Source organism: Branchiostoma floridae, chromosome 6, assembly GCF_000003815.2.
Source record: "Branchiostoma floridae strain S238N-H82 chromosome 6, Bfl_VNyyK, whole genome shotgun sequence".
Lineage (NCBI taxonomy): Eukaryota > Metazoa > Chordata > Leptocardii > Amphioxiformes > Branchiostomatidae > Branchiostoma > Branchiostoma floridae.
Window position 1 is genome coordinate 23,476,380 of NC_049984.1, and position 12,413 is coordinate 23,488,792.

The following is a 12,413-nucleotide window of genomic DNA, read 5'->3' on the forward strand; positions in this document are numbered from 1 at the left end:
TTTGAACATAAAATGAAAAAAAAAATTCCTACAGCAAGTTGCAAAATCACTCAAGATAGAAATGTTGTACACAAAAACTAATATGTGTTTAGTTTTCCATTCTTCCTAAAAGAGTAGCAACCTTGCTCTATTTGACGTCCTTTTCCTATTTATGAAAAAACGCAAATTACGTTCAAACCCCAACTTTTGCAACAACTTGCAGCATCATTTGAAAGGTTTAAAATGTGCATATTTTAATCAAAGACATTATATATAGAGGCTTTAATTGAGAAAATATGGTTGTTAGTACAAGTCTGTTGAAAAAAATTCAGGCTGCTGAAGAAGATGTCAGTGCATGTGAAGCAGGCTTTTAGCTAGGATTTTATAAGAGGGCGTCCAAACTTATTTGTGAGTCGCGCTAAGTGACTATTGTATGGGGGTCTGGGGGCATCCACCTTGCATGGTGCAGAGTTTTTGATGATTTTAAGTTAAAACAGTGCATTCTTAGGTATCCCAAAAGGCAAAAATACTGTTCCAGAGGTCACAGTAGAAGACTGTGACCACATATGACCTGGTAGCATCCCTGGTCAATCAGAATTTCATGCTTGTCAGAGGATTTTCTCCCCAGCATAGGGCGTCCAGGGGCATCAAATTTCTTGTTATTCTAAGAAAAGGGCGTCCAGATGACGCGTTGACGCATGCCTGGCTAAAAGCCTGATGTGAAGAGTTACATGTATAACAATATGTTTTGTTATCAGAAGTAAACATACTAGATGGTGGTGAAATGTTTGTAATAAACAATTGTACATGTTTACAAAGTGAAATTATCACCTGAAACTTACTCACACCTAGAGCCAGTGTGCATTAGGGCTCTATAAATCTAGCCAACAATTCCTTCAACAGAATTTTCCTGCATATGACAGAAAGATCGACCGATTAGATTTCACAATGAAATAACTTGTTTGCCAATATTTTTATTTCAGGGTAGGGTGGGGTGGGGGGCACACATCAGGTTCAGGGTTCTTAATCTTAGAGGTTTTCATTCACACAATCAAATCAACATGACCTAATATACCATTACTACACTTCTCATTACTACATACACTGTATACTTACTACATTTGTAATACCAACAGAATGAAGCACGCACACAGGTAACCATTTCACACAGCCAACGGTTTATTCAGTGATCACAAACAAGATGGTTCAGACATCCAGTTTTATGTCCTTTTAAAATACACATGTAACTACTTGGCAATCTTTGTAAATGACTTCCATATGGGCAATAAACTACCATCAGTAGGACCTTAAAAGCTGTCATATGTTAACAGTACTGTTGAAATGATTAATATATTTCTGTACATGTATCAAACTTGAACATTTCTTCGTTAACCTACAATAAGTGTTTCTTCATCGGGGAACGTGTATTCTGGAACTTCGAGATTGTATGGGGCGGGGCCTTTCCTTAGCCTCCCCGACGCGTCGTAGTGTGAGCCGTGGCACGGGCAGTAGTAGCCTCCGTAGTCGCCCGCGTTGGCGATGGGCACGCAGCCGAGATGCGTGCAGACGCCGATCAGAACCAACCACTCCGGTTTCTGCACGCGAATCTCGTCGGGCTCCGGATCTCTCAGGGTGTTGTGATCCACCGCACGCACCTCGTTGACTTCTTCTTCCGTGCGGTGGCGGACGAAGAGCGGTTTCCCGCGCCACTTGATGGTCACGCTCTTCCCCTCAGGGATTTCGGCCAGCTTGACCTCGATCTTGGCCAACGCTAACACGTCAGCGGACGCGCTCATGGTGGTAACGAGATCTTGTACGACGTTCTTGGCAGCGTAGGCGCAGGTGACCGCACAGCCACCAACCAACATGTAGGAGAAAGCCTTGCGGGAGACGTCGCTGCTCACGGCGGGTTTGTTGGGGTCCTGAGCATCACGGCGACGATAGTCATTGAAGTCTGGCACGGTGATATCGCTGTGGGCAAACCGCACCTGGCCTGGCCCTGAGGGAAAGGAAAAAAAATCAAAGATTAGAAAAAAGGAATAAGGACATTTTATGGTCTGGTTACATGTCATGTGGTATCTAGTTCTTAGGCTGCTGCTTTGCAGGGTTCAAATGATACAGCAACTCAGTATTGTTTTGTTTGTAGTACTATTACATGGTACCCGGTATGACCACTTCATAGCCCTAAACACCAGATTTGTACTGAACAGCACAAGCTGCATATCTGTACAGATTTATTCCATCCACTCACAACAGGATGGAACTGTGCTCTTTTCAATTCAATAACTGTGGTTCTTTATATGTGCTCTAGGTGTGGCTCTCCTCAAACACAGGACCTCCAATTAACGTCCTATTCCAGGCCGAGGGGCACCCTTAACCAAAGCTAGGTGCTCATTTCCACCTCAGATAAGCAATGCTTAAAACCTTTCTCATGGGCATAACTTCGACGGGGCATGTCCGGGGATTCAAACCCAGGTCTAGGTCAAACACCCTACCATTACGCCACACTGACGCCACTTACTGTATCAGACCACATTGGACACAGACTTGGGGACACACCAAATATTCTACATAAACTGAAAGCGTTATTCAAGTATAGGTTGTATAACGATAAGCAGTGTCAAATATGGTGGGAGGGGGGGGGGGCAGGGAATAACAACTGCGCAACCCTTGGTAGCTTTCCGTGTAGCTGTATATATGTCCTGAGACTCTTGAATTGTAATCAATAGCCTTTTTCTCGTTCAATACAGGTTTATTCCAGTTCTAGATCTACACATAAGGCCGTAATTTTACCACGGATGTTCTTACCGTGAACACCAGAGGTCACTCGTAACGCAGACCGGGGTAGCGTCTTGGCCAGGGTAGAACTCGTCTGGGGCTCGACCGGTGGCGGTACCAGGACCGAGTCCGCCTTCAAGGCGACCGCTGGGATGAGAGGCCGTAGCTGAGACGCCACACACTGCGATGTGGCGGTCAGGTACGGCGCCAGACCGGCGCTACGGACCACACTGCTCCACATAGTCTACGTTACCGGCGAGGTCGTCAAAATGGTGGTTACATGAGAACTACGTCACGATTTAGTGCGCAGGAGCAGTAACGTATTAAACTGTCGTAAAACACGGGAGTGCTGTCGTAAACTGTTTAGCCGTAAAATGGGTTCACAGTGAAAATGATTGAAATAACAGAAAATTTTGTACTTTTAACAAGATTTTCCTATCAAGGCGAAATTGCAAATTTTCACTCAATTCCCATGATCATCCTTTTACGGAAAAGCTACTAACAGGATGACAGAGATATAACGTTACTCTGATCTGCTTTAGCCTATCAACTTCAAGTTTCTCTTCCATTACCAATTGTCTACGAATGATCTGCATTTCGCTCTCTGATCACTAGGAGGCACTGTGAGACCGTGAGGAATTCGTCTGAAACCGTGACGTGACAGGCTTTAGTGAGACAATTTGTTGTTTCAACCCGTGACCTCAAGCTTGTTGTTGAAGAGGCACCGTTGGTAAATAACATGCATCCATTCTACTCTAGATCTGATGTGCTCCTCTGATTGTTTTTCCCGAATTCTCAGCTAGACTCTGATTGATACCAAGGTTGCGAACCATGCTTGATAGCCTTGGCTAGTGTGCCAGGTTTTTCTTGCTTACGGTCAACAGGGCTTGTTGTTACGGTCAACAGGGCTCAAGTGGTTCCTGCATTCACTCATTGTCTTCATAAGGAAATAAACCTGTCCTTGGTGCTGAACACCTTGGGTAAACAAACCCGTCCCTGACGCCCAACACCATGCGCCCTTGGTGCTGAACACCCATACAAGTAAACACATCTGTCCCTGCACAGTGCATGCGTATGGGGCATTTTCCTCTTCTATTTTCCTCTTCCTTGTAAACCGTGTCACTGGTTCAACTTCACTCAAAAAATTTTAATTCTTGACTACCTCACTGACACTGGTGTCATAACTTCTCCGTCCAAGTAGAATATAAAGAAAAGTTTCCCATTTCAGTATTTGCTGAGTCTTTGTTGACCAGTTGTTGACTTTGTTGATCAGTTTTTGTCGACTCTTAACAGGCAAAAATCTTGGAGTCTGTGGAGGATACCACTTATAACATTTACTTGTTGTGGTCTAAAGTCAGTAAAAGTCGAGAACATAATATGAAATGTAAGTACATTATACTTTATTTTCTAATAAAGTACCGTGAGTCTTAGGGTACAAAGTTGAATCATTTCTAATCAAAATTGATACATAGAGTCACGTGGACATTGCATAAACTTCGACATAATCTACACTGGGGGACAGCACCGACTTTAGACGACCTTTGACCCTCACTACAGTGAGATGACGCGCTCTAAGCAATCGGGTCCACATGAAGCTTTAAACGCTTCAAACGCATTGGCATTTACTTTTGACGAAATATTCAAACATCCCACATAAAAACATTTAGCGTCTTGGGAGGGTTTCGAGATGCGCCTTGTCTCTTTATATCTTGGAGTTCTCTTGTCACGTGACTGATGATATTGATCATCAAGTGACAATGTAATATAATATAGTTGGGATTTATCTCGTCTACTGCTACTTCCGGAACATCACATTGGAGTCACGTGATTGCAACTACGGGCCGTTAGTGGCAGATAACCTACTAGTATATCACCCCCCCCCCGGTCACTGTTCAAACTCGGACACGTCAGATTTGGGGTCTGTATTGACCGGGGGGCGACACAGGTTATCTGGCAGCTACGACCCGTTGCTGCAGTCACTTGGCTCTAACGTCGCGTTCCGGAATTTGGGTAAGCCCCATTTTATTTGAAGAGTCGGTTTGATAAAGTTCGTGCTGCCATTTACCAACACAGATGAACTTCCATGCTAACATAGGGTCCTCCGTTATCTTGAAGAAGATTAGAGGACTGCCATGGTCTAAAATTCTCAAAGTCTATTATCTTGATTCGGAAATGTTTTCCATAATAATTACATTACAATATGTATATCACCAGGTACTACTTGGTTTTCTGTTGGACGGTATAAACAAAGTGGCACAGGCCACTCCGTCCATGAACTCCGGAAGATCAGGACACTTCACCCAGTTGTCGTGTAAAGCGTCGTACTGTTGCACACTCTTACTACACTTTCTCTTCAACCAGGAGAAACCCCCGACCACGAAAATGTGATGCTTCGCCACAGCCGCTCCGGCGTAACACTGCGGAAACGGCATCATCTTAACGTTCGTCCATTGGTCTAAGTCTGGATCGTAACACTCGGTTCGGTGCACGTGGATGAGCTGTCCGTGCCCGTTGTAGTGGACGCCGCCGAAGACGAAGAGGCGGTCCCGTAGAGACACCATCTGGTGACCGTCGCGAGGCGCGTACATGGAGGCTCTGTCCGCCCAGTCGTCGTCGGACGGGTCGTAGACTAGAACGGTGTTTTCTACGCCCATGGACTCGGTGCCTCCTCCACTGATGTACCTATAGATCACAACAACGGTATACAAAACAACTATGAGAAAAAGGACAATGAATGCATCATAAGGATTCTCGGTTGACAGAAAGAAAGAAAGGACGAAAGAAGGATGGATGGAAGGAAAGAGAAAGTAAGAAAGTAAAAAATAATGAAAAGAAGAAAAAGGGAAGAGAGAAGGCAAGAAAGAAAAGAAAAGGAAAGAAATCAAGAGAGGATGTAAGGTAAGAAAGAAAAAAAGAAAGAGAAAGAGAAAGAAAGAAAGAAAGAAAGAAAAAAAGAAAAAAGAAGGAAAGAAAGAAAGAAAGAAAGAAAGACAGCACTATCATTCTAACTGTAAAAAGGATGAATTTGTATTTGATTTAGAGCTTAAGGTACAAAAGGGAAGAATGTTTGGATAAACATTTATAAGTGACATTGTACTTACAATTTCCCCCTGAGTTCGGCCCCTGCATGTCCGCTTCGAGGTTCGCCGATGGGGTTGACGAAGGACCACTCGTTAGTTTCCGGATCGTACGACTCCGCCGAGGCTACCCGACCGTCGGGCCCGATGCCTCCGACGGCGAACAGACGACCGAACACCGAAGCACCGAGAAAGAAAGACATCCTAGATTGATTCATACTTGAGATTTTGAACCACTTGTCATGTACCGGGTCATACCTGAGGATAAAACACAATAATAGAATCATCATAACTTACACAAACGAAATAAAGTGACGTAAGCCTTTTGGTCAGATCTAAACGTACAGCTGAAGAAAAATCAAGGACGTACGAGGGGTGATCAATAAGTTCTCGGCCTAACTCAGAAATAATAAGCACAACTCAAATTTTGAGGCACAACTTTATAGTATGAAGCCTTTTATCAATATCCTCCAAATTACAAATCATTGGAGTCATTACTTTCCAGGCATTCGTTTTATGCAAATTAGAAGGTAAGTGGCGAGAAAAAAGTGGTGTGAATTGTGATCAGACATGTGTGGGTCGAGTTCCCCATGCCGTAAATTAACAAAAGACATTGTCAAAATGTTTGATAATCATTCTCCTCCTATTTCAGGCAAAAAGAATTGGGTGTCTGACTTCCAGCAGCACAAGTTCGATCGCACACCTCAGGTCAGGTCAATTGTCCCATTTTTTCCGTTCTCCCTTACCTAACATTACTGGGTGTCGCGACTGTCGCCTGCAAAGTAATGATCACAATAATTTGAATTTTGGTACAGATTTATATAAGACGTTATACTTGACATCTATGCTTCGAAATCTGAGCTGTGCTTATTATTTCTCCGCAAAACCGAGGACTTATTGATAATCCCACGTACTTGTATAAAATCTTATATAAATGTGTACCAAAATTCAAATCATTGTGATCATTACGTTGCAGGTGACACCCAGTAACGTTAGGTAAGGGATAACGAAAAAAAAGTGGACAATTGATCTGAAACCTGAGGTGTGCGGGTCAAATTGTCTGATCACACTTCACCCTTCTTTTTCTCGCCACTTACCTTCTAATTTGCATAAAACGAATGCCTGGAAAGTAATGACTCCAATGATTTGTAATTTGGAGGATATTGATAAAAGGCTTCATACTATAAAGTTGTGCCTCAAAATTTGAGTTGTGCTTATTATTTCTGGGTTAGGCCGAGAACATATTGATCACCCCTCGTACAACTTTGCCAAGAAAGGGATTTTAACTATTTGTACTTCTAAGTCTCAATTATTTTGATTAAAGAAATATCTTCGTCACAACGGTATTAATTTTAAAAAACGTAACAATTTGAATCTAACCATTCAGATATTTTGAAAACATTTTGAAACTGAATGTAAAAAAACTGAATCTTTATTTACAATAATTCTAATAATAAACATGCAGCCATCTGATTATTTCATTTATAACAATATCTGTAAATTTGTGGTACGTTATTTATGCATTACGCCCAAGCATACTTTTAATTAAAATTCCAGTTTCAAAAATCATATCCAGTTGCTTGAGTAACTGCTATTTGACGTACCAAAGCCAAGGAGCTTTTAGGTCAAACTAAAATCAGAACTCATAATAAGAAACAAAAGTGATGAGTAGAAAAGCTAGCACATACAAGAATAAAAACTCGAAAAGACTAGATACGAAAGAAAGGATACGTAGCTTACCTTACAACTGAGCTCTGTGGTTTCTTCTTGCCGTTTCTCGGTCCAGGCCACCTCTCCTGTCCCCCGGCCACGTACAAGAAATTCCCGAGCACGGCTACGGAATGGTGGCTCCGCTTTCCGCTGAGTTCGGTCAGCTTGTTCCACTTGTTCGTCTTTGGGTCGTGACATAGGACGTCTTTGGACGCGTCCACTCCGCCGTTGGACAGCATTCTTGTCCCACCTACAAAACCCATTGTCATTAATTTTTTGTTCGTACATCTTAAGCTTTGCGTTATAACATCGCAATCTCCTACGCAGAGACATCCAACGGCGCCAGCAAACCGCCTCTTGTCTGTACTCTGCTATCTCAACCGTCACCATCAATTCCTGACCGCCCTGCTTATAAATATTAATGAGCTTACCCTTATATATTATATGCGAGACAACTTCTGAAAACTGAAAGGCCTATTCTCTGATTGGCTGACAGCTGTTTTTTGGCGACGCACACAGGAACTGAAGGGTGACGGTTGAGATAGCAGAGTACCGACAAAAGGCGGTTTTCTAGCGCCGTTGGATGTACGTGTCTCGGCGTAGGAGAATGGCGTTATATACAGACAGTCGCTTTTGGTAGTGCTGACGTTATCAACTGTCACTGATCCAAATAGAAATGTTTGCGTAAAAAATCTACACTTTTCGATCTCTTTACGTCTTTTGCAGTGTTGTGCATGTGTTTTTTATGACGTTATGTCATATCATACTTTTCGTTCCCGTAAGCTCCCCGGTCGGGACCCGGTTTGGAAATATGACGTAGGCCTAACTAAGGCTCAGGTCTCTCTTCCGAGTTTTATGTCAATACATATGCACAAAGTATGCTGTTGAATCATTAATAATATTTTGGTATGTTGTGAGTTTTCTTGTCGTTTATATCGTACTTTTTGTTCCCGAAAACTAGCTGCCCGGCCGGGCACGTTTGTGAAAATGTGAAGTTAGCCTAATATGATTCCCTTACCTATAACCAGCACTGTGGGTTGACTGGTCCGGACCTGTGTACGTGTGGACTGTAGTACCTAAATCCCTTACCTATAACCAGCACGGTGGGTTGACTGGTGCGGACCTGTGTACGTGTGGACTGTAGTACCTAATTCCCTTACCTATAACCAGCACGGCAGGTTGACTGGTGCGGACCTGTGTACGTGTGGACTGTAGTACCTAATTCCCTTACCTATAACCAGCACGGCAGGTTGACTGGTGCGGACCTGTGTACGTGTGGACTGTAGTACCTAATTCCCTTACCTATAACCAGCACGGCAGGTTGACTGGTGCGGACCTGTGTACGTGTGGACTGTAGTACCTAATTCCCTTACCTATAACCAGCACGGTGGGTTGACTGGTGCGGACCTGTGTACGTGTGGACTGTAGTACCTAATTCCCTTACCTATAACCAGCACGGTGGGTTGACTGGTGCGGACCTGTGTACGTGTGGACTGTAGTACCTAATTCCCTTACCTATAACCAGCACGGTGGGTTGACTGGTGCGGACCTGTGTACGTGTGGACTGTAGTACCTAATTCCCTTACCTATAACCAGCACGGTGGGTTGACTGGTCCGGACCTGTGTACGTGTGGACTGTAGTACCTAATTCCCTTACCTATAACCAGCACGGTGGGTTGACTGGTGCGGACCTGTGTACGTTGGTGTGGACGGTAGTACCTAATTCCCTTACCTATAACCAGCACGGTGGGTTGACTGGTGCGGACCTGTGTACGTGTGGACTGTAGTACCTAATTCCCTTACCTATAACCAGCACGGTGGGTTGACTGGTGCGGACCTGTGTACGTGTGGACTGTAGTACCTAATTCCCTTACCTATAACCAGCACGGTGGGTTGACTGGTGCGGACCTGTGTACCGTAGTGTGGACGGTAGTACCGAATTCCCTTACCTATAACCAGCACGGTGGGTTGACTGGTGCGGACCTGTGTGCGTGTGGACTGTAGTACCTAATTCCCTTACCTATAACCAGCACGGCAGGTTGACTGGTGCGGACCTGTGTACGTGTGGACTGTAGTACCTAATTCCCTTACCTATAACCAGCACGGTGGGTTGACTGGTGCGGACCTGTGTACGTGTGGACTGTAGTACCTAAATCCCTTACCTATAACCAGCACGGTGGGTTGACTGGTGCGGACCTGTGTACGTGTGGACTGTAGTACCTAAATCCCTTACCTATAACCAGCACGGTGGGTTGACTGGTGCGGACCTGTGTACGTGTGGACTGTAGTACCTAAATCCCTTACCTATAACCAGCACGGCGGGTTGACTGGTGCGGACCTGTGTACGTGTGGACTGTAGTACCTAATTCCCTTACCTATAACCAGCACGGTGGGTTGACTGGTGCGGACCTGTGTACCGTAGTGTGGACGGTAGTACCGAATTCCCTTACCTATAACCAGCACGGTGGGTTGACTGGTGCGGACCTGTGTACGTGTGGACTGTAGTACCTAATTCCCTTACCTATAACCAGCACGGTGGGTTGACTGGTGCGGACCTGTGTACGTGTGGACTGTAGTACCTAACTCCCTTACTTATAAACAACACGGTGGGTTGACTGGTGCGGACCTGTGTACCGTTAGTGTGGACGGTAGTACCGAATTCCCTTACCTATAACCAGCACGGTGGGTTGACTGGTGCGGACCTGTGTACGTGTGGACTGTAGTACCTAATTCCCTTACCTATAACCAGCACGGTGGGTTGACTGGTGCGGACCTGTGTACCGTAGTGTGGACGGTAGTACCGAATTCCCTTACCTATAACCAGCACGGTGGGTTGACTGGTCCGGACCTGTGTACGTGTGGACTGCAGTACCGGCTGCATCAGTGTGGAGTTGTGGTATCGGGACGCCTCCAGCAGTAGCGCCTTACAGTCCTCATCCGTCTGGAACAGGGCGTGACTTTGGACGTACCGGACCAGATCCCCTGGCGGCATGAGGGGGAACCGCACCCGGGACATCACCTGGAAGGTAGCGTAACTCGTGGGCATGTGTCATAGTGGTGTATAGGAGACAAAAATTGCAGACTTTTAAAAAACGTTTCAAGTACAATAGTGGACATTTGTATCAAGGAAGTTTTGAGTTGTCTACAATGATCGGTTGTTCAATCGAACGTTGTCCTTGAAACACATGTTCTACATAAAACGCCATCCTTTCTAAGTAATGTACATTGTTGAAGACAGCAGTAATAGATACACCTATGTGCCATCCTCCATAGTAACCGCTGGGTCAATGCAAGGTCGATATAGCCTCCTTGCTTCTCTAACTGTGGAGTGAAAAGATTGGGCCAGCAGTTACTTCGGATGATGGTACCCAGGCTGATAGCTAGCTGGTAACACGCCGTTTAACTTTTATTCTAACTTTAATATCACTCAGCAGTACTAACGTTAGTTCGATCGTTCAAAAGTTCCTCACCTGTGCTGCATGTTCTTGCCGACAGGGGTCGTGCTCCAACCACTTCAGTGCAGCCAAGAACAGTCCAGTCTCCGAACATCCCAGCACATCGTCGCTCTCTAGAAGAGGCAGCAACTTCTCTATTGGCAATTCTAGAAAGTCCTTTGTCTTCACAACAAGTCCAAACGTACGCAAGCAGTACTTTCTCGCCGATGCCTCGATCTTGTCCAAATTCATCGCTTCGGCAAGTCTAGCCATCGCTAAACAATTGTTCGAGCTGAGTTTGGTCAACATGAAGTTTTTACACTTTTCAAGTAAGGGGAGAACTTGTAAGTGGCTAGCGGCGTCTAGAACGTCCCGGACGTTGTCCTCTTCTAGGGGAACCTCCGATGTGTAGACGTACTCTATAACTAACCTCAGCCCTTTAGCGGTGACACCGTAGAGTTCTATGCTCTGTTGTCCCTTCTCTCGCATGTCTGTAGTGAACATAGCCCTGAAGTAGTCCGAAGCGGACGCCATGACGACCTTGTGGACGTGAAAAGTCTGGTTCTCGGCTACCAAGGACACGTCTGTTAGGATTTCTGACTCACGCAGTTCGTTGAGAGTACGGAGGAGGGAGGCCGAGTGTGTGCCGGCGTTTTTGAACGGTTGGTGCTGAGAATGAGATAGACTGCTGCACAGGACTCGGTCAGCGTCGGAAGACATGGTGATGGTGGTTTAAGCACTACTGTGGCTCTGCCTCACATTGTATGACCCTGTTCCTGGCGATCTTGAAGAACTGTAGGAAGAAATCAAAGTCTGAAGTTAAACCGACTCCTGCAGTTTCAAATTCTGAAACAAAATTGGCCACTAGGCAGTTCCATAACAGTTGCTAGGGGGCCCAAACCTACGTCACTTACTCTATGCCCAAACAGCTATCTACCACTTAGAAAATCACTACAACATGTCTAGAACTCTAGATATCAAAAGCGGAAGTTTCGCTGACATACCATAACAAATTGCTAGGGGGTCTAAAAGCTAACAATATCGAGGTCTTATGAAGACCTACGCTACCAACACACACTAAATTCAATAGAACCTATGCATCCAGGGACGCACACGCACACGCACGCATGCACACACACACACACACACACACACACACACACACACACACACACACACACACACACACACACACACACACACACACACAGGCATATACACACACAGGCTGCTTGTGTTAAGTATTACAGTTCTGCTGCCGGTCATCTAAAAACACAACCTCACACGCACGCACGCACACGCACACACACACACACACACAAACGCACGCACATATCACAAACACACATGTACACACACACACACACACACACACACACACACACACACACACACACACGCACACAGGTGTTTGGACATATACACATGACATCGC

At 45.1% G+C, this 12,413-nt stretch overlaps 2 protein-coding genes across 2 annotated transcripts in view; both read right to left on the reverse strand.

Moving 5' to 3' along the window:
* Positions 1–1,136: 1,136 nt before the first annotated feature.
* On the reverse strand, positions 1,137–3,069 carry LOC118417953 (cytochrome b-c1 complex subunit Rieske, mitochondrial-like). Its single transcript, XM_035823717.1, has 2 exons — positions 2,788–3,069; positions 1,137–1,978 (listed from the first exon to the last, which is right to left on the reverse strand). Exons 1-2 carry the CDS (start codon positions 2,996–2,998, stop codon positions 1,368–1,370), a joined length of 822 nt encoding a protein of 273 aa, XP_035679610.1. The 5' UTR covers positions 2,999–3,069; the 3' UTR covers positions 1,137–1,367.
* Positions 3,070–4,643: 1,574 nt separating this feature from the next.
* The window catches only part of LOC118417912 (kelch-like protein 9), a 9,026-nt gene continuing 1,256 nt past the window's right edge, over positions 4,644–12,413 (reverse strand). The window contains exons 2-6 of the mRNA XM_035823674.1: positions 11,015–11,771; positions 10,359–10,563; positions 7,575–7,794; positions 5,859–6,092; positions 4,644–5,439 (exon numbers count right to left, since the gene is read on the reverse strand). Of these exons, the coding sequence (XP_035679567.1) occupies positions 4,965–5,439; positions 5,859–6,092; positions 7,575–7,794; positions 10,359–10,563; positions 11,015–11,698 (1,818 nt within the window). The 5' untranslated portion in view covers positions 11,699–11,771 and the 3' untranslated portion in view covers positions 4,644–4,964. The remainder of the gene's footprint in view (positions 5,440–5,858; positions 6,093–7,574; positions 7,795–10,358; positions 10,564–11,014; positions 11,772–12,413) is intronic.